We start from the raw sequence: 24119 nt of genomic DNA, 5'->3' as shown, positions 1-24119 counted from the left end.
TTATGTCCGTACATTATTACAATGATATACTTATTATTAATATAATAAACACGACTGAATTGATGTGACTGTGAATCATGTTCAGAAGGAAACAGAGATCAGAATCTAAGTAATCAAATCTGAAAGAATTTTGATCAAAGTTGGTTTAGACTTTTATCCAAAGTCGTACAAAATAAACAGCAGGGACATTTTTGCATTTTCTTTCATTTTCTTAGATTTAACAGAGGAAAAAAAATAAAATTTCGAAACTATTCATTAAATTAAAATAGAATAATAGAAAAGTTAAAATGGTGCTTTAAGTCCTGAAAGTTAAAGTGAACGTTTAATCCCATATTTCCGCTCCCTGACTGCCGGTGTTGCTTATATCATGTCAAACATAGGGTACAACATTTTCTAGGGCTACTCTGAGCTTCCCTCCGCAGAAGCACTGTAATCGATCACTACAGAACCTGCTGTAGCGTTCTTACACTGTTGCTTTTGTCCAATTTGAGGGGTTTTCTCAGCTACGTTTGCTCTGTTTCTCTTGGAGCTGCTTCACTGAGTCAGTGTTGGCTTCGCTGCGGCCCTTTCTTCTCATCTCTATGGTATGACCCAATTCAGAGTGCCTTGAATTCAATTGTATTCATGATTTCTCCCTTAGTTAAACTTCTATTTGTATCTACTATAACACAGGAGGTTGCTAATTTGGGATTGTCTGTGCACCTGCGGGAAGCAACGATGGCTCCCTTCTCCGTCCGTATTGGCTGAACATTATTGAATGATGTTGCTGTAAATGCGTGGAGGAATTTCCCACATTACAGGTGCTGCTCACGACCCACTGCAGAAATTCAAGCCCTCGTCCAGGGTGATGCTTGTACAGATAGATTGGACCTGTGTTAGCAGCCTCTAGTGGCGCTTTTCCCAGTAGTACCTACTCAGCCCAGCTCGCCTCGGTTTGCTACTTTTCCACTAGGGGCACTAACGTGCCGAGTAGATATTTTTTTCTGTAACTACTCTGCCGAGGTTCTAAGCGGCTGACATCTGAATCAGGAGGCGGAAATCAGCGAAACAGCAACTCTGACGGCGGTTTCTGATTCATTTTATTCAACAGGCAATGGCAGCGCAAAAGTCTGTTTCATGATCAAACTCTGAGGTGCAGATGTTCATAAACCTGGTGGCTGAGGAGAGAATTTAAAAAAGGGATGTAGACGGGCGATAAGGAACGACCAGATCCACCAGGAGCTCTGTCACTCCATAGCTGCTCACGGCTCCCAACTGATTTTTCAGCAGCACCGAGACAAACTAAAAAAATTAAAAAGCATTGCCACTTGAAGCTTTTCTCACTCTCATTTTTTAACTTGATATTGAACACAAGCCACAGACCCAGCAGCACATCTATCATCTCCTCCAGGTTCTACATGTTTAGTGTTGTTGTCTTCTTCGTTTAGATCACACAATCAAATACGTCACAGCAGCTTCACTCCAACCCTCCTACTTCTGCTACAGGTGCGGAATTGTTACGGAAAAGAAACCAGGCCGAGTTGAGTCGAGCCGAGCTGAGATGAGTAGAGCCGTGTAGGTGCTAGTGAAAAAGTGCCATAAAATTCCCAGTACTGGGCCCAGGAAAGACCTGGAGGTGCTCTCAGCAGCATCGTAGTAGTGGCCTCTTTGAGAACAATAAAAATGGTGGCAATGTATTCTGCACTCATGGGTGTGATCTTATATGCGTTAAATGAACCGCCTTTTGGAAATTTTATTTGCAGTAGAACTGACAGGAGAGGGGGGGGTGCTTGATGAGGCCTGTATAACTGGCCAATCAGCCAAGGAAGAAGAAAAACCTCAGTTAGTTCATGAATATAGGAGGATAACTCTTTCTTCATCACAATCAGGGTACTTTGCTGCCTGATGGCCTGAGGATTTCAAAAAATACTTTGTTTTGTATATGGCTACTAAATGTATATGGCTACTAAATGTGTTTTGTTTTGTTTACCATTTTGTTGAATACAATTTGTTACCCGAGTAAAAAGTCTTCATTTGTGTTGCAACACTGTCGATATTATTCTGAAAACATAATCTGGACTGATTCTCGCTTCTTTTTTTTTTTCATCTCCTTACTGTAACAGTATTGCTGCATAACTACTGCATATTCTGATGTGTTAATTAGCTTACAATATGTATTTGTATGTAAAACAATACATGAATTACTTCAAATTAAGAGTTTTTGCTGAATTTCTAGAAGCCAAGAGGAAGAGAAACAGAAGTTGACTTGAAAAGTTAAATGTGTGACAGACTCAGAAAAATGACAGAAATAAGAAGGTGATGCCATAAAACTCCAACAAGAACTCAACATAATAGTGTGTTTGTTTGGTGATGAAAAAAAAACAACCAGCAGACCCCCCCCCCCCCCCCCCCCCCCCCCCCCCCCAACTAACTCATGACTGAAACCTCTTTTTCCTTTCCAACTCCCCTCCCTTCCCAATCAGCACCCTCCTCTTCTTCCCTTTTTCTCCACTTTCCACCTCCACACCCCTCCCTATCACACGGCTTTGCCAAGTCCACATCGTTGGTAACAAGGGTGTAGGTTCTTAACATTCATCATCGCTGAACTCTGAAACTTTATCAGCTCCGGAGAGCGGCGCCACAGCCCCGGCCCCGGCTTTCTCGGCTCTCAGATAGGGCCGATAACGCACTGATAGATTACAGCAGATTGTTTTACTTCAGGGGACACTGCTGCTCCTAATACTAATACACAGACAAGAGGACTCACTGCTGATGGAAGGGGGGGGCACTAAGAGGTAAAGGGCAAGGAAACCATGATGAACTGCAGGAAATTATGGCTGATGTCCGTTTTCATCCTGCCTTTGCAATCATTTGTGTAAATAAACAATCTTGCAAATATGGAAGCTGGATGTTCCTAAAGCGTGTGATGATGAGCAAACGATGTGCCTGTTCACAACTGATGAGGGGCTTCACCCGACACCAGACGAGGGACCACTTTCTCTGTTCTTCCACCTCAGTAGCTGTCTGTCTCTCTGTCCAGAGAGACAGTTTACCGCTTAATAAAACCTTTCTTTCAATACAGATCTTAATCTCAGCTGGAATAACCTCATAAAATCTAACCTTAGAAAATAAGATATATAACCTAATACAATATCTTTCCCAAGACATTAAATTAATGGTTTATCACTCCTTATTTCATTTCATTAATCTTCCAACGGTATTCTTTCATTTCACTTATGGATTTTTCCAGTCTACAGGTACACTTCATCATGATAAAAAAGGGTGATCCATTATTGTATAAAATTACCATTAAATATCAAGCACCACTCATGCAGATGAGATGTAACTTTTCAGAGTTAAAGCTTCACCAGGCAGGCTCCCGTCAAAGCAGCAGGTCGCACGGCAAATGTGCCATCTAGCTGTGTGTCCAACTAACAGCAAACCGCTCACCTTCATCGCAAAAACGCTTCTTCCCTAGATTTTACAATTTGCAGAGTTTAGGTTGCCTGCTTAAAGGACTAAGGACAAGCAGAAAACTTGGATTATGATTAGAGACGTCTTGATACCGATTCTTGTACCATAAGGTATCGGCTGATGGTGAGTACCAATCCGTTACCGCTCTCATTTTATCCCGAGAATCGGGATAAAAATACAAAAAAGAAAAAGAAACGTTGACGTGGACCCAACCAACGATGTAAGATGAAGATGTGGATGTGGGCCACTTCTTTCAGCTTTCAGTCACAGTCTCGTTGAGGAGACGCATTTCTAACCTAGCTGTAGTGCCCCAACGGTAACTCTTCAAACAAATGCATCATTTGGACATAATTTAGCTAGTTATTTCAATGTTTTTCTGGCTTTCTTTAGAGAATTATACTTTCTGAAAACCAAACAAACAAACAGAGTAAGCTGCTGCGGTTCCTCATGGTCTCCTTTGACTTAAACTCCTCACGCCTTACTCAATAAGTTTGTTTGTTTTCCATTTAGCCATCGGAAACAGCAGCTTTGCAAACTGTGCATTCCAGCCTAAAATAACGACATATTGCCAATATCATGCTAACGCTACAGAGCTAGCTCAGACCAACAACTCGCCTCCCACAATATGTCCACCTGCCAACTTGAAACAGGAAGTACCAGGGCAGTATTGGGTAACTTCCGGTGCTTGCTTTTAGAACACTGAAGAAGAAGTGGCGTTAACTAAAAAATGATGTGGTATTAGTGCATAGACAAATACTTACAAATGCTGATACAGTATTTTTGGCAGAATCAGCAAGTATTCCTGATGGTATGGGAATCAGAGTAACTGTAATTACTACTTAGAAGAGGGACACTGAAGTGCAGCACCACAAATGTTGAAGGGCTATGCAGAGAATTAGATCTTTCTGTTCAGCGTATTTAAGGAAATAGGAAAGTTCATTATTTTGTACAGCGGCTAACCAACGTTTGTTGTTGGTGTTCTTTTATCCAACTTGGCAGTCACAAAGTTTTAGTTGGGCTGGTAGGTCACAACAAACCCCAGCCCGGCCCCTGTCCTTTGCTCTGTACCAGTCAACATTTTGACACTACGGTACCACCAGGTTTCATGGTTGAAGGGTTCAAGACCTGGTTGTTGGTTAGACATCAACTCTGAACCAGCACTGGAACCTCTCGGAATAATGCCCTTGAGAGGACACAGTCATCTGCATCCAGTTGGGCCAAGCTGAATTTTCTGACATTTCCTTCCTGAGATGTTTTGTTTCAACTACACCTTGTCACTTATTACAGATATATATTATTTGTTTGCTTTATATTTGCTTGATATAATATATATAATATTTGTTTGATATATATACACGTAGTAACGGTGGGGAGTCCTGGTCCTACCAGCTGTGCCACCGTGCCTCCTTGAACAAGGTAATTTTGAATTTGAATTATGAATTGAATGTGGATAGAGCTGAGAGATTAACTCTTTATAAATCAAAACTGTAATTTTAACAGATACAATTACATAATTGCAAAGGTCCCAATTATTATTCTACGGTAGTTCCTCGAAACTAACCATTTGGGAGTATTTTGTTATGCCCTGAGGCAATTCAACTAACCAATGTGCCAATATCTTTAAAAGTTCCTTTAAGAACAGAACAACGAATGTGGGGCAAGAAACAGGCACAGAATTAGAGATGGTCTGGTCCGAGAAGCAACATCTCAGAGTTAAGTAATGAAACCTAAATAGACGCTCAACTTTCAAACATCATGTTGCTAAGAAAACTGCAATTGTAATATCTGTCAGAGATGCATATAAATATGCTTTAGGTTTTTACCAAACTTGGTATTAAGCATTAATATATATGCAGGCAAAAAAAGGAATATCTGTCAGAAATATGACAATCAGATATTTTCCCCGAATTGTTTAACCATTAATTTGGAACAAAGCTTTTGATGTTGTGCTGACGCAGGGAACTGTGATCTGTGACATTTTAAAAATATTCTGTCTTTATCATAGTGATATTGAAGGCAGCACAGGCTGAGACTGGACTGATTTAAGCTTCACTACGTTCAGCTGGATTCACTAATATTTCATTGTGAAGCTTTTGGGTTTCATTTTGATCCACAAACAGCAGGTTTTACACGTGGAAAGAGAGAAATTAGAGAAAATTAGACACCCGATATCCTCCCTGTGAATATTTTGTAAGCAATCGGAATCAATAAGGTAAATTATATTGTGTGAAGAGCGGATGAGCACACAAACACGCACAGACTCAGCTAGGAATTCAGAGCTATTGTGTTAAGCACAGGAGCAATTAGGGATTCAGATGTAAAGTGGGGTCAAACTGCCTTCGTTCTTCTGCTGGGACAGACGGCTCAGTGGCACAAGGCCGCCAATCACGGTGCCAAAGTCCCGCCACAGTTGTTGACGGCCATGTTTGGCCCTGTCATTGTGGAAATCCAAACCTGTCCACCGTTTGTTTGTGTCTTTCTATTAGCAGCAAATTGAGAACTGTGCTTATCTGGGCCCACCAGGATGTGTGTGTCTGTGTGGAGGAGTGTGTGCATGTAATGAATTGGTGTCATGGAGGGCATGAGGAGTTAAATGAGGTCTAATCTACTAATAGCAAGCAATGGCAAGAAATTATCAATGCACAGCTTGCTCACAATGCAAAAACCTTTTACACACAAAAAAGGGTGAAAAAAAAAAACAGGCACACAAATAACGTCATGAAAAACACTTGCAATAGGGAAAAAATAGCTCCTCCATGTATTGGTTTTAATATCGGCGTCAACATTTTATCAGCCAACCCCCATGAATAATCTGCACGGTAATTTCTTTCTTTCTCCCCTTTTTGTTCCTGGCATTTTGCTGGAGCAAGATAAGGGCTAAAAAACAACAGAAGGGCTCACAGAGTGAAAAAAAGACAGATAGATAACATTGATATCAACTCCTACACAAGGCAGTCATTCTCTTATCTGAGCTTTTTATCACAGCCCCCCCCCTTTCTATTTTCTTTCTTTCTGTCTTTCTTTCTCAGCCTTCCACTCGTCATTCTTTTGTGGACTTGCTGGAAAAAATAAATAAGTGAATAAAAATAAAAAGAAGGGTGCCCTTAAAAAGTTAAACTCGAGTTTTGGTATCAAATTAACCTTTATGGTGATTTTCTGCATCCTTAGCTTGGTTAAAGCGTAAAATGCACTGCGCACGGCGACGACTGAACCGGTCACATATAAGCAAAGCAGACTGTAGGCAGGGAAAGAAAATATATTTAGATAAGTAATCTTGTGAGGTGGGAGGGGAGTTGCTTATTAGCAGACACAGACAGGAAGATTGGTTGGCAGAGGCAGACACACTCACATACACACAATCTTGTCCCAGCCTACACTGTAGCCATATTTCTGAGAAGAAGAAAAACTATTTGGCTTGCAGACTTATCGTTGCTCTGTGTCAGACAGAAAAGCCTCTCTGGGTCTAATCTATCAAGGTCAGCTAGTGTGGCCCCAGCAAACAGCATGTTGTTCCGTCCCGCTGCTTCCTGCTGGAGAGCAGCGACATCTGACTGGCTCACTGCAGGGATGACTGACCGACCCGGCGGCCGAGGGGCTGTAACACAAGCTGAGCGGGCTCCTCGTGTAGTCATGGTACATAAGACCGGCCTGCAAGACGTCTTATAATCTTTAAACTGAAACAAAGCCACAGTGTGGGCGATGTGCACCTGCATCCCACGTGCACCTGCGGCCGTTACTGAGCTGGATTTTCACTGGACTCGAAACAAATTCCCTTGTTCACTTAGCAAGTAAGACAATAACTTAAAAAATACCAATAATGCTTACAGGATTAACAAAATTGATCAAATCTCAAGCTTATTTTCACTATTACAAGCCCTTTCCAGTCCATGAGCTGATCCATCTTTCCAGAATAAATGTTGCAACTTTGTCGGAAAATGCATCATCCTTAAAAAGAAAACAAAAAAAAGAAAAATCACGTTATTAGAAAAAGATAAGTAGCTTTGATGATGGACACCAAATGTCCACCTGCCTGTGTGGATGTCTGCTGTGTGCTTGCTGACGTCCTGGCCTGCCCCCTCTCCTTTGTCTGTTTTTCATTCTCTCTGTGTTCTCTCTTTTCCTGCTCTGCCCAGCTGGCCTCCGGCAGGAGGGTCCCCACTTATGATCCAGGTCCTGGTCCAGGTTTCTTCCCTCCTAAAGGGGAGTTTTTCTTGCCACTGTTTGGTTTAAGGTTTTTCTCCCACTAGGGGAATTTTTACCTGCCATTGTTTATGTAATAATTGCTCGGGGGTTTATGTTCTGGATCTCTGGAAAGATCCTAGAGACAACTTGTGTTGTAATAGACGCTATATAAATAAAATTGAAATTGAAACCAAATCACATGTATATTTGTGCGTTTACTGTAGTTAATAGCTGCCACCCCCCATGAGCCTTCACCTGACATGCAAAAGCTCTCACATATCCGACGTCAGTGCATTCAAGCAACAGCATCCAGTCCTTCCACATATCCAACGTTTCCAACAGCACATGACTGTCATTGGCACTTTACGTGCAGGACTTAAAGGTGGTTTTCACAACAACATGTGCCGGACCGGTCTGCTCTTACTGGTAGGAGGAGAAATTAAACCAAACTGAACACTGAATGCGTGCACCATTCCAGCCCCAGCCAAGACTTGTTACCAGTCCTCTCCCACTGAGGGACGTTTGCTGCTCATCAGTCCCATGTCTCCTGTCTTTGACCCGGTCTTTGTACGTTTTGACCGCATAGAAACGTAATTCTCGTTAGTTGTGTGAAATAAGACCTGGAAACAGGCATTGTGGCATAGAATTGTCAAATTGGTTTAATTCACCGTAAGAATTGTTACAGATTACTTCTGTCATACTGTATTTGACCCGGTCTTTGTACGTTTTTGACCGTATAGAGACGTAATTCTTGCCATTTTAAGAATGAGATGTGTACCTGCTGGACTCTACTGCCCTTACTTTTTAACAACTTGTGCTTTTTATTATTTTACCTCTTTTCTTATAATTTTTATTTAATTTTATTTGTTATTTACTGTTTAATTGTGTCTTGCCGCTTTTATTGTTGATGTAAAGCACTTTGAATTACCTTGTGTTGAATTGTGCTATACAAATAAACTTGACAGTACAAATAACATGACAGTCTAACGGAGTCAGAGGTCACACTGGGTCACAAGGCAAACGGTCATCTCAAACTTAGTCCCGGATGCTTCAGCAGGGAGGACACGACGGAAGGAGCGCTCTTGCCTTTCAAAATAAAAGCCTTCTCCAGTTACTGGGAAACCTGGAAAGCAGACGTCACCTGCTCTCATTAACAGCTAAGTCCAACGTGTCATCTGTTACCCTCGAGCTGGCAAACATTTCACCCGCTGAGCACCTTTACAGGCAGAATTAAGAGCAGCCTGTTGTCCCAATGGGGTGTAAATGCCCAAGTGAGCTCTCGGGGAGGGGGGGATCTCCAACCATCACAGAGTATTTGTGTCTACAGTATCAATGTAATGAGCTAAATAATATTTGAATTAGAAACAAACCCTCCTCCAAATACGCTTCAGATCCAACTAGTTACCCAATAGTGTCTAATGTAATAACATTTCCTGAGAAAAAGCAAATGTCAACAACAGAATCCTGACTGAAGGTGAGAGAGAGGAGGGGTGATGACGGTGCAGAGGAGGGATTTCTCCTCGACGGGGGAAAAGAAGGGAGAAAGAGGTAAGAAGAGGAGGAAGGGGGACAGAAGTTCAGTTGGACAGACAGAGAGCTGGAAAGCTCAAGATAAGAAAGGGGAGGGTGATAGAGGCGGCTGGTGTGTGTGTGTGTGTGTGTGTGTGTGTGTGTGTGTGTGTGTGTGTGTGTGTGTGTGTGTGTGTGTGGATAAAAAGTTAATCGGTTAGTGGATTTGGATGCACGGAGCATATCAATCGGGGATCTTTTCCGGTATCAAACTGGAGCAATCAGTGATAAAAACTCCACCTGGAAACGGGTTCATTGGGCTGCAAGTAGGTGTGTCTGCCGCCAATCTCCGTTCATCTCTGTGCCCCCTCCCACGGACCTCACCCTCGTCGTCCTCCTCCTCCTCCAGCCACTTTCGGTGCCTTTATAGTGAGTCACAAAGCCAGTAATGCCCTTTTTTTTGGTTTGTACTTGGGCTGGTCCAGATGGCTACTCTGTTTTAACCCGATCTGCAAGTGTGACGCCCCCCTGTCTTCCTCCAGTCCTATGACCACTACACAATTTCCCAGTCCCTCCTCCCCTTCTACCTGCACATCATCCCCCTCCAATAAATATAAAAGAAGCTTTACAAAAGAAAAGAGAAGTGAAAAGAGGAGAGGGTTTTTCTCCTTTCTGCTGTGCCCCACCCTTTTCTAGATAGAGAGAGAGAGGGAGGGAGAGGAGAAGAAGAGGGAAAAAAAAACATAATTTATCTGTGTATTATCAAGAAAGGCAGACACTTTAATCAGTCAGCTATGAAGTCAGTATTTCCATTCTTATCTGTCGCAGGAGTGGAAATGGAGAGGAGATAGCGTTCTGGGAGCCCATCGGTGGGCAGGAATGATAATGGGGGGGTTGAGGGGGTGAGGGAGGGAGGGGGGGAGGCAGGGCTAGGCTATTGGACCGCTGTGTCAGCGCTATCTGCACCCATTATCAACCGCGTTATCGGCCCTACCATCAGCCTTGCTGTAATGGGGCCAGTTCAACTTTCCACATTATCATAGCGCCAAGACCTGGTTTCGCCGAGACCAGGGGTCTGGCTGGAGACAGAGGGGGAGAGAGGGGAGGCAGAAAGATAGAATGAAAGAGCGGGCGATAGAGAAGTGGAGGTGAAATGGTGGAGATAGAAAAGGAGAGTTAAAAAAAAAACAGCCGAGAGTTGAGGGGAATTTAAAAAAGGAGAAAAAAAAATAAAATGAGCTGATGGATAAGCTGGAGGGGGGAGAGAAATGGGGAGAGGGCCGGATGATGCTCGGGTCAGACAAAAATTAAAATCATTATTCTCAACTTAAAAATCTTGCTATCACGCTGACATTCAGTCGTGTTGTTGCGTCTACACTGGAGACGTGTTTACAAGCCGGCTTCCTGTCTCTCCTGGCTGTTAAGTTATATTAGATCAACACGCCCGTAATAAATGAACTTCCAACAGGCTTTCATTAATCTGCAAGATTACACAAAGTTGGTTTTACAGCTCCAGCCCTCATCTCCCGTCTCGATCAAGATCCAACAATGTGGAGAGATTTTATACAAAAGCGTTTCCTCCAACAGTTTCAGCCCGTCGTGTAAAACAGCTGCATGTTGACAGAGTCGCTGGCGGTTGATGCGGCTAAAACTGGCCATTCTTAATGTTTAACCACCGCCATCACCAGCAGAATCACCCACAGACGTCCACAGACCACTGTTACTGTTTGACAGGAGAAATAAAGAGATTGACATCTAAATTGCATTAGATTCTAACTAAATGGATCTCCAAGATTATATTATTTAATCAATATAAAACTGGGGTTCACATTTTAAGTTGTAGACATAAAAAGAGCATTATCAGTTTTAGGTTCACGTATGGATCAATTTTCCTTTAATGCAACTAGCTTCATGTTTCCGTTACTTAAGGTTCATTCCAAAGAGAAGGTTTTTCAAAGTCAGGAGAGTCCAAAATAGCGGTATTCTCTTTGGCTGAATTTAAAAAAAATACTCAGGAGCTCACAATAAAGCAGAGAAACGTAAACAAGTTTAACACAAGTCCAATTACATTTTGGTTTCAGTCAAATTTAATCATATTTGTTGGGATCCATTCAAAATCAAGTTCATAAAAATGTTATCAAATTTATTATAATTGTATTCATATAATACCAATTATGAAAAAGCCGGCTAACTAAATGAACATTTGATTTGATTCCTTTCAGTTCTTCAATAGTAATGTGATTAAACAAATATCTTTTAATTGATCTACTCTCTGCATTAACCTTAAAAACAAGACCACATGACTGTCCTAATATTTTTAACTTGTTGCAATATCGAGTGAAACATTTATATAATCTAAATGTATATAGTGTAAACACAGCTTCTTAAATGAGTTATACATATAAAGTGAACTGAACTGGTTGCACAAAACAAGACAGGCATGTTATTGTTTTGGTGTGCATTTTGGTGTGCATTTTTCTGAATTTTAAGAATCTGGAAAGAAAACAATTAAATGTGTCTTAAAAGTGCAGACGTGCATGTCTTTTACACAATTGTAGATATCAATAAAGTACTAACTTCTAAGCGTAGAAAAAATGTGAAAGTATCCGTGTTCCTTACGATACGGTCAAAGTAAAGACAACACAGCACAACATTTTAGCAACATCACAATCTGCTGTTAAGAGAATATTGTTAATCATGAACCCTCAAAGTCCCCATATAATCACGCAAATCTTTTAAAAACAAAAAAGAATGATGATAATCATGGCCAGATGAAGCCTTGATGTACACACTAACCAAACTACGACACAAACACACCCTGCTGGTTGATTGGCAGCTCACTTATCAGTCAGGGAGCCAGAGCGGTTTACACAAGCACAAAGCAATCCAGAGGCCCGGATCACTGCAACGCTGCTGCCTCACGTGACTCCAGACGTACACACCGAGACACGGCAGGAGGCAGAGGAGCAGCCTTCAGCAGCCATGTGCCGCTGACTGCAATTCTAAATAAGCAAAACTACACTTAACAACATGTCTGAATACTTTACCAAATCCAACACAGCTGCTCCGTGAAAAGCTGCAGTTAGCAGGCCAGGCTTTAACACTAAGGGGGCAAAAATCTCCAACTGGACAGAAGATCCTCCATCTCTGGAGAACATGCCAAACCCTGACATATCTATATCTATATATATATATATATATATATATATATATATATATATATATATATATATATATATATATATATATATATATATATATACACACACATACATACATACATACATATACACACACACATATATATATATATATATATATATATATATACATACATACATACATGATATACACACACACACATACACATTATATATACCGTATTTTCTGGACTATAAGCCGCTACTTTTTTCATAGGTTTTGAACCATGCGGCTTATACAAAGGTGCGGCTATTCTGTGGATTTTTCTTCCACCGCTAGGGGGAGTGCTAACCGGAATTAGAATGAAAAATAAGAAATAAATGCAAAGAAGAATACGCTACTTCTTCTTTAGCAGATAGAAGTAGAAGCAGATTTCAAACAGATAAATAGATAAATAAATACCGGTTATTTTCTCTTGGTTCTGTCCCGTTTTAATCAGCAAAGTTGCTGCCGTGTTAAAAGACACTGTAAGGTGTGGGTAGCTAATGGGAACTACCCTCACAAAAACATGCACAGTCCTGGGCTATACATGCCCCCTCTGGCCAACCAGGGCGCCAGATGGGGTGGGGAGGATCCGGCCGGAATAACGTGATCCTTCCACGCGCTACGTCCGGCCGGAGAAGCCCCACCCTGTCTGGTGAAAAGATGCGGCCTGCTCACTCCTCAGGTTAAGGAGGAGACCTGAGCTCAGTGCAGGGCCCTCCCGGGGTTGGGAGAGGATGGCAATGCCCAGGACTGTCACTTAGGTAGGAGCACGGGGTGGTAAAAATGGGAAAAAACCGGGATAAAAATATTAGTTAAAAAAAAAAAGACACTGTAAGGAAAGGATCTATTTAGGTACAAACATGTACATCATTTACAGTTCAAAATCCTTCTGTACATGTAGTAAATATAAATATATCTAACAACATAAATATCTGCGGCTTGCATATCTTTTTTTTTTTTTTTTAAATAGAGCGGATGCGGTTTATATACAGGTGCGACTTGTATATCTTTTTTTTATTATTCTTTTAAAAATAGAGTGGATGCGGCTTATATACAGGTGCGGCTTATAGTCCAGAAAATACGGTACATACACATATATACCCACACACACACATATATGCCCACACACACATTGTCTTGTCCAGCAGCTGATATAAAAAGGCTTGTAATCACCCATCTCATTCCAACTAAAAGACAGAAAATATTTAATTGTATATTACCCCCACGCAAACATACATTGCACATGTTTGTTGTCTTCCTCCGTTTTAGCTCATAAAAAACGCTGCGTAACGTGCCATCTCAGACCTTTGTGTGCCTCTGCGTGTGTGTGAGCTGTGAACAGAAGTCAAATTCCTCTGTGTGTCAACACAGGTGGCCACTAAAGTTTATTTTTAATTTGCTTATGATGTTCCTGGGGAGGCGTAAGGAAAGCAGCAGATAAGACGGGTGGCAGACTACATCTTTGCTGTGTTGACCACGAACTGCACCAAGCGTCATTATTACCAAGGCTGCCTGCTCACCTGTGACATCAACAACAATCATCAATGGCTGAGATCGTCGCCGTGGAAACCTGTACCCCCTGCAAACTTTCTGAACACATAATCACTCTGCATCGTACCCACTGCTCCTCCCACACTTTGTTTTGTTCCTGTATTGTGATAATACCCATAACTTTCAACTTTATTTCATGGGTTTCTCCACCTCTGCATCAGGTAGTTTTTTAGCAATCTTCCTGACAAATGGGTAAACAAATAAAACAAGCCATCACGTCACATCACGTTGGTGGTGCAGTCTAGCCTGACTCATCACCACTGAGACCGGGGTACATTTAATTACATATGTATCAATTCATGATGCCATGAGCTCATCTTGGTCCGTTTTTGATGAAGGCAGATGTTTCTGTTTTTTTGGCTGTGGCAGGTGTGTGACTGCTCAGAGAGCAGGTGTCTGCAGGGTCAGGGGTCACTGCCAGTTTGCGTATGAGGCGTTTCTTGTTCTGCCGTCCTGCCAGCCTGCTGGGCTCTTTGAACCTGGGCATCCGGTCCGTCACAGTGTTTGGTGTTTTAATGTGTAGTCTGGGGTGTAAAGCTCGGCAGCTTCAAGCATCAGTTGTATTTATGGCCTATTAGGACGGGAATCTCATGAATGTGTGTGTAAGTGCATGCATAAGCATCAGTGGCGTGGGCAGAAATATTTCTTTTGAGTGGGCCATATTGTCCCAGAAAAAGCTGACTTATAAAGATTTTTAAGCAGAAAACATGACAAACATACAGATTAAAGGCACGTCAATTTTACTTTGTAATCTGCATTAAAAATGCATTATGACAGTAAAACACAACATGCTCAACCAACAGAGCATGAAAACCTGTCTATATAGGCACCGCAGGTTGACCGGGAGAGAGTGCTGGTGCCGGCGAGCCAGCGGCAGGACTAACCTTCTCTGGGGCTGAGTGTGAAGAAGTGGGCTGGGTGGATTCAGTCTGAGGCACTGGCAGTGGCGTGTCTTCTTCAAGTTTTGGTTTTTTAAATAACTAGTCAATGAACTCTGTTTAGCCATTGTTGTGGCGATAAAGTCGGCTGCAACGCCGGCCAGTGGCGGCTTGTCAATGGGCGGCTTGTCAATAAAATTACAGGGGGGGAAAAATAAAAAATAAATAAAATATAGACACAGTACACATAAATTACGTAATAAAAAGTCATTATCACATCTGTGCACTCAAAAAATGTGTCTGACTTTTAATTTTTCAAGCCTTCCCATCCCATACTGAACAATTAAAACCTGTATGTTAAGGAAATATAACGAAAAATGTTGAGTTTGATTGACATACCCGTAGGCGGTGGTAATTTTATTTAATGTTATTTTAATTTTATTTTAGTTGTTTTTATTCACTTAGTTTTTTTTTTTTTTTTTAATTATTATTAAATGATGTTATTTGTGAAAGGGGCAGATCAGATAAGATTCTTCTTCTTTCTGCTCCCTTTTCATTCATAAGTTAGGAACATTTGTATTTGTGTTTGTATTGAATTGTTTTGTTTTTTTGAATGAAAATAAAGAATAAAATGAATGAAATGAATACTGGGTTTATTCAGAGTTGTTTTTTGTGCAGACCGAAATACATAGGTTTCAATGGCGAGGGGCGCCGGCCAAATAAGTGTGTATTGTATGTTCTTAAACTTTTCTTCCATGTGACTTCATGCTGGTCTTTAATTGGTTACTCAAAGACTCTCCTCCGGGCTTGTTTCAAAAGTTCCGTTTTAAATCAGACGAAAAAAGTAAAGGCTGAACACAAGTCACCAACAAATCACGTTTATATTTATACCTTTTCTCATATCATTTTTTAGAATATGTTGAAACATGTATTTGGATCAAAGTTGGCTGGAAGGGCCAGTGAGTAATGTGGGTGGACCAGTGACACCCAGCTCCATTACTGGCTACGCGCCTGCATGTGCACGGCTGTAAAAGCAGCTCAGGCTGTGTTGTTTGCCCGGTTTGCTTTAACACCTTGGAACAGAGAGTTCGGTACTGTTGGAGCAAACGGTTCATCTTATCACTTCTGCCTGGGGGGGGGGCTCGTCGTTGACTTCGCTCACACAAACGCGGTTTATAAATGAACAGATTGTTTTCAGGTATACTGTTCATAATTATAACACTAGAGGTTCCAGTCAACTCAAATTACCAATTCCAAGGACCAATCATCTCAAGAGATCTTTAATTTATAGATCACTGACTTTGTGGAATAACCTGCCTGAAAACCTCTGCTGCGTATAAAACAAATTCACTTTTAAAAAATAATCTTAAAGCCTACTTAAAATTGTAAAGTTTTTGTTGTTTGTTCTTTTTGCATTCTGTATTATTTAATAGTTTTCTTTTCTTTAATGTAATTTTATCTAGTATCTAACTTGTCATTGTGCATTGAGTTAAATAATGTAATCACTTTGTATTTGCAATTGTATAATTCTGTATGTTTCTTTTTTTTTTGTGGACCCCAGTAAGACTAGCTTTTTGCTATGGAACCAGCTAATAGGGATCCATAATAAAATAAAAAAAACACACCGTCCGTCAGGGGTCCGTCTACTCTGACCACAGATCTGAGGATGGGGCCCGCAGCTACATCTCGCACAAACACCTCCGCCCGATGGAGGCCTGACACGAAGGCCTGAGATCTCCGATTACTCAGGTTAAACATACACCAACACGGCCGTGAATTAAGGGCTCGCACAGATGAGTTGGCAGAGTGGTTATTGCTGCTAAAACAAACAGTGCGGACAGAGATTATGCTACCGTTGCTTTCTCTCCTCCCCTTCGTCTGCAGAGCTGTCAGCAGCAGAGGTCAAGGGTGAAAGCGTTTACAACTGCACCGAGTCGGGGAACCGTAATTCAACAGCAGCACGTCCCCTGGGTAAACAGCAGGAAGGGGTAATAACTCATCCACACACCAAATCCAAACGGTGTTTCCTCTGAAACCCTGCCAGCTTCCCCCTTCGCTGGGCCTGATCCCGCACACACACACACACACACTCTTCATCAGTGCAACCTATCTCACACGCATGCATACAAAGCAAACACCTTTAGCCAGAGCAAAGAAGGAAATAAAATAATAATCCATGCAGAATCTCAATCAGAAATGGCTGATTCATGAGATCATTTTCCAAGAACTTCAAACTGCCAACAATTTCTTAAATAGTTCTGTGACGAGACAAAACACATCACTTAACCCTTTGGGAGGGTGGATTTTCAGAGTTTTCATAGAACCGTTTCAACAGCAGGCTGCAAACGTGATCATTTGAAAGTTTTTCACAGTATTTCGTTCCCACACAAACACCGCAAGCGACTGCACTCTTCTGCAGCTCTCCAACAAGGCTATCTGATCGTCAGCATGAGAATCGTTGCCCAACTGATACTCAATCAGTCACCATCGAGCTTCGTTAATATCAGTAGAATCAACAGAGTGCGAGTCATCCTGCTGATGCTGCGACTTTCTTCTTCTGCTTCTCCTCCCGCCTGCTGCTTCACGCCTCTCACAGAACAGAAGAGTTGAAAAGAAGAACAAGAGAGAAAAAAAAAAACTCCCTGGAGATAATCATCAACTAACGCCAAAATTTCCCTACATGTCTTCTCTATCTTACACAGAATCTAGCATGAGTAATACGTGGTATTATTTTTAATTAAATTAATCAATGACAATGCTTGTTAGGGAGGAGAGCAAAAGGGGAGGAGGGTGTGTGTGTGTGTGTGTGAATGAGTGGGAAAAGATTGAGGGAGAAAAGAAATGCATTCACACCTATCATCTAATTATACAACAACATTAATCCCATTACGGCTGGAACTGATTGCCAGGGTCTGGACCCCGGCTGCTCCTGCATGGGCCTCCTGTTATTGCGCTGGAGCCTCTGCTCCCGCCTGCTCCCGCCTGCTCCGGCCTGATAACAACTCTTATCACACTTGGCAATCTCTATCTGCGCCGGAGATCAGGCCCCGAGGCTTATCTAAAGTTCACATCAAGCTAAAAGCAGAACAAAGGAGGAGTTCAAACTCGAAGCACACACACATGCATGCACAAGGAGAGCCACCAAGGCGCTGCAGCAGGAGTCGTCTGGCTGTGTGTGTGTGTGTGTTTGTGTGTGTGTATGGAATTTAGACAGTGTGTGCTCGTGTGTTTTAGTTCACAAAGAATGAACTTATCTCTCAAATGGGTACTCAAATGGTAACACTTCTCATATGTGAGGCAGCTGTTATAACAAAGTCCTTAGACGCTGCTGAACCTATCGTTTCAACAACAAAAAAACTGGTTCAAAATTTTTTTGTGAAAGAAAATAAAAGAGAAAAAAAGGAGGAGGAGGAGTAGAGGGGGGGGTCAGTGTGGTGATTTCCTTGTCTAGCCTCTGCAGACGTCCTGGTTTGCCTTCAGTCGTGGGACGCTGCGTATTATTCATGCTGACCTCTGAGCTCTGCAGCTGATGTCATAGGAACCAGCCCCCTCCCTCTCTCCCACACACACACACACACACACAGACTTGATCAGCGGGGAGGATCTGCAGGGTGTTATCTATCTACCATCAGCAGGCCTCCTTATCAGCCTCAAACATCTTTCTGAGGGTGGGGGGAGCAGCACAGCTTGCTGGGCTGCCATTGAAAACACCCAACACATTCATCTCCTCCCTCTGTATTCCACACACACTTTTTCTCCCTCCTTCCCTCCTCTCACTATCTACCTCCACTCCTCCCCATCATCGCCCCTCTCTCTTTTAACCGTTCCAACTTTCTTTCTCCCGGTTTTCTTTTAATTACCAAGACATCCGTCCGCAGCCAAACAAAACCACCGACAACAAACCCGTCCGCGGAGGGAAAGTGGCACGAAAGCAGCCAGATGTAATTACACCGTGCCCCGCCGTCCTCCATCTCCCCTTCCATCTCGCTTCTTTTTTAGCTTTCAGCGCTATCAGCTTCAGCGATCGCCGCCAACTTTTATCGCGTCTCCCATCTCAACTGCCAAAATATAAGCCCAGGGATCGGGCCTCAGTGGGCTGCCAGCCCGTCTGCTATCTCCCCCATCAAAGAGAGGAGCCTTATCAGGATGAGAGATCGCCAACGGTTGGGGAGGATGACGCACAGAGAGACACAGACAAATATCTATCTGCTACACAAACAGCCCCTCTTCCTCCTCACTATGGGCCTCCACCAAGCCCTGGACCCAAGCTATTGTTATTAGACTTAAAAACTAGATGTAAATTCAGATTTGTTTCGGTGTTTAACTGAAACAAAGTTAGCGCAGGTCAGCGCGCGAGGATGAAATGCTGATATGACAGTTACCAAAGTGATTTCTGCTATTCTCCAAGAACTTCCCTGACATAAAAAAAAAAAAAAGAAAATAAAAAGGGCCTTAAAGTGTGTCCGTATTTATTGACTTCACAAGACTGACATGTCAAACCTACTTTCAGCGACCGTGAGCAACACGTTCTGCACCACTGCCTCCCGGATGTGCTGCACAATTTAAGTTTCAGCTAAAATAGGGAAATTTCAAAAGAACCAAAAGTGAAAATGTAAATAATCGGACCAGGTGAGAGTCCACCCGTGTGTGAAAAGAAAAAACCCTGCGTGAACCAAAAACTAAAGGCGAAGAGGCACTTGCTGCTGGATGAGGGTCTCATTTTGTCATGTACCAAATGAGAAAAGCACTACATAATTATATTTAAGTTTATTTAAGAGTAGTACTGAGGACTGGGGGCGTTTACCAGGTCCAGCCGTTACTTGGACTTTCTCTCTGGAAACATATCAATGAAATCACTCAATACAAATCTGATTTGGGGCCCTAAATGCGACCCTCGACCCAATAACAAACCTACTTTTATTCATTTACCTTGGTGCAGCTTTTTTTCTTCTCTAGTACATCGTTACAAATTTTATTTGAAGCTAATACATTATGAACATTGTTTGTTTGTTTTGTTTTTTTAAATCACAAGCTGAAATAACGACATGTCTGCAGCACACTTTGGGATAAAAACACCACTGAGGAGATAAAGATGAGACCAGATAATCCCAATCTGAAGATCTGGGTCCAAGATGATGTCACAGAATCTGCTCAGTGACTCAAACCCAAATGAACACTATTACTCACAAAAAGGGATCCAACTGTTTCTTGACTATAGACTGCTCCTTGACCCCCACATGACCCCCAACTTTAACTTGATCTATTCAATCATTGATTCCTGTCTCACAGTCTATGGCTGCACATCATTTCATCAAGCAGCCACTCTCTCAAATTCTGCTCAGTTTGCGCCACCTGTTTGGGACAACTTTTTTTTATTTATTTCCGAGTTGTTTGTTTTCAAATGACATTGATGAGCGGGCATGTTAGCAGAAGTACTGTTGCAGCCATGGTACCCTTTTCTGATGTTTGCCGTCATGACGATTCTTCTATAATAAAGGCTCAAATGAAGGGAAATTCAAACAGCTGGTTAAGTTCCATCAGATCCGATTCAGACAATGATATCAGCCACTGGCGCACGAGGAACAATAACTATGGCCTGATGCAGTCGAATATTGTGGGATGTTTAAAACCCACGTTTCTTTGAAAAGTCCGAAAGTCTGTCCACTTTTAGATCAAAACTGAGCCACCTTCTTGTTTTCTAAGACCACGCTTCAGAAGCAAGTTGTATGTTCTCGATGTTTAAAGAACTAAGAAATAAAATGCAGTGGAAACTGGAAAACACCTCTCAGAGCTGAACCGTACCGCAGCTGCAGAGCATCAGATCACTCGCTGCTTTTCTGTGCCATTTGTGTGGCAAAAATGAGCAACTTTGAGTAATGGAACACAATAAAAATGTGTGCAGCATCAATCATCTCCAGAATGAACATTAGATGTGTTATTACCGTGACGACGAAGACCCACCCAACAACACCTTGACCTGACTGGAATTTGTGGCATCAAGAGTGGGGGACGGGCGCGCTCTCAACAACACGGCTGATACACGGCTTCAGAAGTAGCAGCAGCGAGCGGCGGTGGCGTGGGGAGGACCAGCAGCCTTCACCCACTCCAGCTGGACCGAGCCCTTATCGCTCCTCTCTCTCCTATCAAAATGTCTGCCAAATCACGAGAGAGTCATGAGGCTGAGAGGCTGGCCGCTGCTCAGGTCTGGTGCGTGGGGAAGCATGGCGGCCAGAAGCCCTGATAAAAGATGACCATGACACCCCCTGAGACGCACACGTGTGTGCCCTCTTTTGTGAGTCTAGCATGCGTTTATCTGGCCTCTGAGTCTGGAATACATCTGCGGGCCTCGCCACCGGCTGCTCAGCGTGTCTGCGGTAGAGCAACCGCAGTTACAAACACACAAGCTAGTTCATGAAACAAATAAACTAAATAATAAAACAGTCCACCTGCAATCGAGTCCCCCACAACATTTAAGCTTCTGGGACCAGTCGAGAGGCAGAGAGCACAACTGGAACTAGAAGTGAAGGTAATGCTACTAATAGCCGTTAGATCCACACATCGCATCCTTCCTGGATGTGACTCCTGAGCTCCATGGAGGTGGAAGAGACGAGACACTTCTTCCCCCAAGCTGTTGCTCTGATGAACTGTCATCACTCATAGAGTCTCAGAGTATTCAATCACTGTGCAACAATAATAATAATAATAATAATAATAATAATAACCAATAATCATATGCTGTAACAATGCACCTTTCAATAACCATGTCTCCCTCATACTGCTGCACCTTTCACTTTTTAAAATTGTATATATGTTAAAAAGAGCTGTCATTTGCCTATTTGTCTATTTACTGTACAGTGAGCGAAAATAACCGAGTCAAATTCCATATCTTGTTTGACCTGACTTGGCCAAATAAACCTGATTCTGATTCTGACACAGCCATCCGTCATCACCGTCAAAAGGCTATTTTCAGAACTTACAAGCATTCAAAATCATGTTATTAAAGCTTAATCGAGGTTGTTATCAATGCATAACTCACATTTTGACGACAATAAATCTTAATTCATGACAATAACAGCAAAACAATCAAGTGTTGTCACAATCAAATGTTACTGTCCAGTGTGAAGATGGTTAAAATTCACAAATGAAATAAAACTGAACATCTTAAGGCCTCTGAAGAACAAAGAGACATGAACAGAGGTCAAAACAGTATGTCAGTAAAACAAGCTGCAGCTGCAGCTGCAGCATTAGCCAGCCGACACTAAAACTGCTGCACTTCTGATTGAGAACTGAAATCCTTTCCAGTGAAGTGTAGTTTTGATACAAAAATGCAGTTTTCTCATTCCGACCTATGACCTCACAAGTGGGGTTGAGGTCCACGAGAAAAAGGAGGAAAGAAACCAACAAAAACAGTGAAGCATTTCCTCTGATCTTATGTTGAGCTCGAAAAAAACCTCTATACACCTGCTACAGCTGAGATCTGATTACAGTTCCTTGATCACACACACAACTGCATTTCTGTAAAGTGATAGCAGGCAGACTAAACTTCCAAATGTTGCTCACAGACAGCAGGTTCCAGAGGACACGGTGACACAATCAGTGATGAAACAACCAAACAAACTGATAACACACCTTCCAGCTGCAGATCCCTAACTTTTTTTCTTTTTTTCCCCCTCCTGAAATATTTACTTTCATGCATATTTCATTTAGACTCGAGAGTCTTCATTAACTATGTGGAACAGGAAGTCTCAGACCACGAGGAGAAGTTTATCAGAAACATCACTTTTAGGCTTTTATATCAACTTTGAACATCGGTTGCCACCTGATAAAAGCCTCACACGTTTTATAAACAGGAAAAGCTCGTCAAGCACGGAGACCAGTGGAGCGCCAGACCAAGAAAAAGGCCTTTCAAGCGGCCCCGAGATACATTATTGAGTTAAAAAGGATAGACGAAAAAAAAAAAAAAGAAAGAGATCCAATTGTAAGCAGCTATCAGCGGCAGAGATCAGCCATGCGGCCTATCTGACGGCCCATCTCTGGGAAAGAGCAGTGAAAAGCCGGGAGTGGGGGGGCTGTGGGGGGGCCGGGGCTGGTGGGGGCCGGGGGGGGAGCAGCAGCGGCCTTGGCGCTGCCTCAGACACAAAACAAATGAAAAGAAGAAAAAAAAATCCAATTTTAATCTTTATCTCGGCGCACATCGGATCGCTGCTTTATCTCTGTTCACAATCAGCTTTTTCAGAGAACACTGAGGTTTTCACAACAGAATTTAACAGGAAGCCAGAGCGTCACTTTTCAGCAACAAAAATGGACCAAATATGATTTACAATGGAATGAAAATAAAAACTTTTTTCTACTCCCTCTGACAAAACTGGCTCCTAATGATAAATACGATAAAAATGTGGATTCATTCTAGACTAGTTTGTCGTTTACTTCTCTCATTATTAGTGTCTTAAAAGTTGGTGTTATTTCTTAGATCAAATAGTCCCAGACATGACATGATGGTTTTGAAGCGCCTCTCTCACATTTCCACATGGACAACATGCAGTGATAATAAGCTGCTCTTACGTTTGATCTGCCGGGGTTTGCTCTGCTTCCTCCGGGACATGCTGCTCCTCTCTCCTCCTCTCCTCCGGGAACTCTGCTGCTGCTGCTGCTGCTGCTGCCTCTCCCCTCACCGGTGACTCTGCTCGGCGTCTCCGCCTTCAGTGCTGCGGCGCGGCGCTGCGACCTGCAACCGGGGAGATCCGCATGGCCCGCCGGCACTTCGGCAGGGGGCTCGGGACGGAGCCTGCGGGGAGGCCGGGTCCTGCTGGGACCTGGTCCTAGTCTGACCTGGTCCTAGTTAGACCTGGTCCTAGTCTGACTCCTAGTCTGACCTGGTCCTACCTGGTCCTAATTTGACTTGGTCCTAGTGTAACCTGGTCCTGACCTGGTCCTGGTGAGACCTGGTCCTAGTGAGACCTGGTCCTAGTTAGACCTGGTCCTATTTTGACCTGGTCCTATTTTGACCTGGTCCTATTTTGAGCTGGTCCTGGTCCTACCTGGTCCTAGTTCTATCCTAGTTCTACCTGGTCCGGGTCCTAGTGAGACCTGGTCCTAGTTAGACCTGGTCCTAGTGAGACCTGGTCCTATTGAGACCTGGTCCTGGTCCTACCAGGTCCTAATGTAACCAGGTCCTGGTGAGACCTGGTCCTATCTAGTCCTAGTCTGACCTGGTCCTGGTCCTAGTGTGACCTGCTCCTACCTGGTCCTAGTCCTGGTCCTTCCTGGTCCTACCTGGTCCTAGTTCTATCCCAGTTCTACCTGGTCCTAGTGTGACCTGCTCCTACCTGGTCTTAGTCCTAGTCCTGGTCCTACCTGCTC

At 42.7% G+C, this 24119-nt stretch overlaps 1 protein-coding gene across 1 annotated transcript in view; it reads right to left on the bottom strand.

Annotated features, from left to right (window-relative positions):
• The window catches only part of zfpm1 (zinc finger protein, FOG family member 1), a 126281-nt gene extending 102707 nt beyond the window's left edge, over positions 1-23574 (bottom strand). The window contains exon 1 of the mRNA XM_061721135.1: positions 23322-23574. Within this exon, the coding sequence (XP_061577119.1) occupies positions 23322-23361 (40 nt within the window). The 5' untranslated portion in view covers positions 23362-23574. The remainder of the gene's footprint in view (positions 1-23321) is intronic.
• Between the last annotated feature and the right edge of the window lie 545 nt (positions 23575-24119).

The sequence above is a fragment of the Cololabis saira genome, chromosome 5, assembly GCF_033807715.1.
Source record: "Cololabis saira isolate AMF1-May2022 chromosome 5, fColSai1.1, whole genome shotgun sequence".
Lineage (NCBI taxonomy): Eukaryota > Metazoa > Chordata > Actinopteri > Beloniformes > Belonidae > Cololabis > Cololabis saira.
The sequence above is the reverse complement of the archived record's forward strand: the minus strand, read 5'-3'. Positions and strand labels throughout refer to the sequence as shown.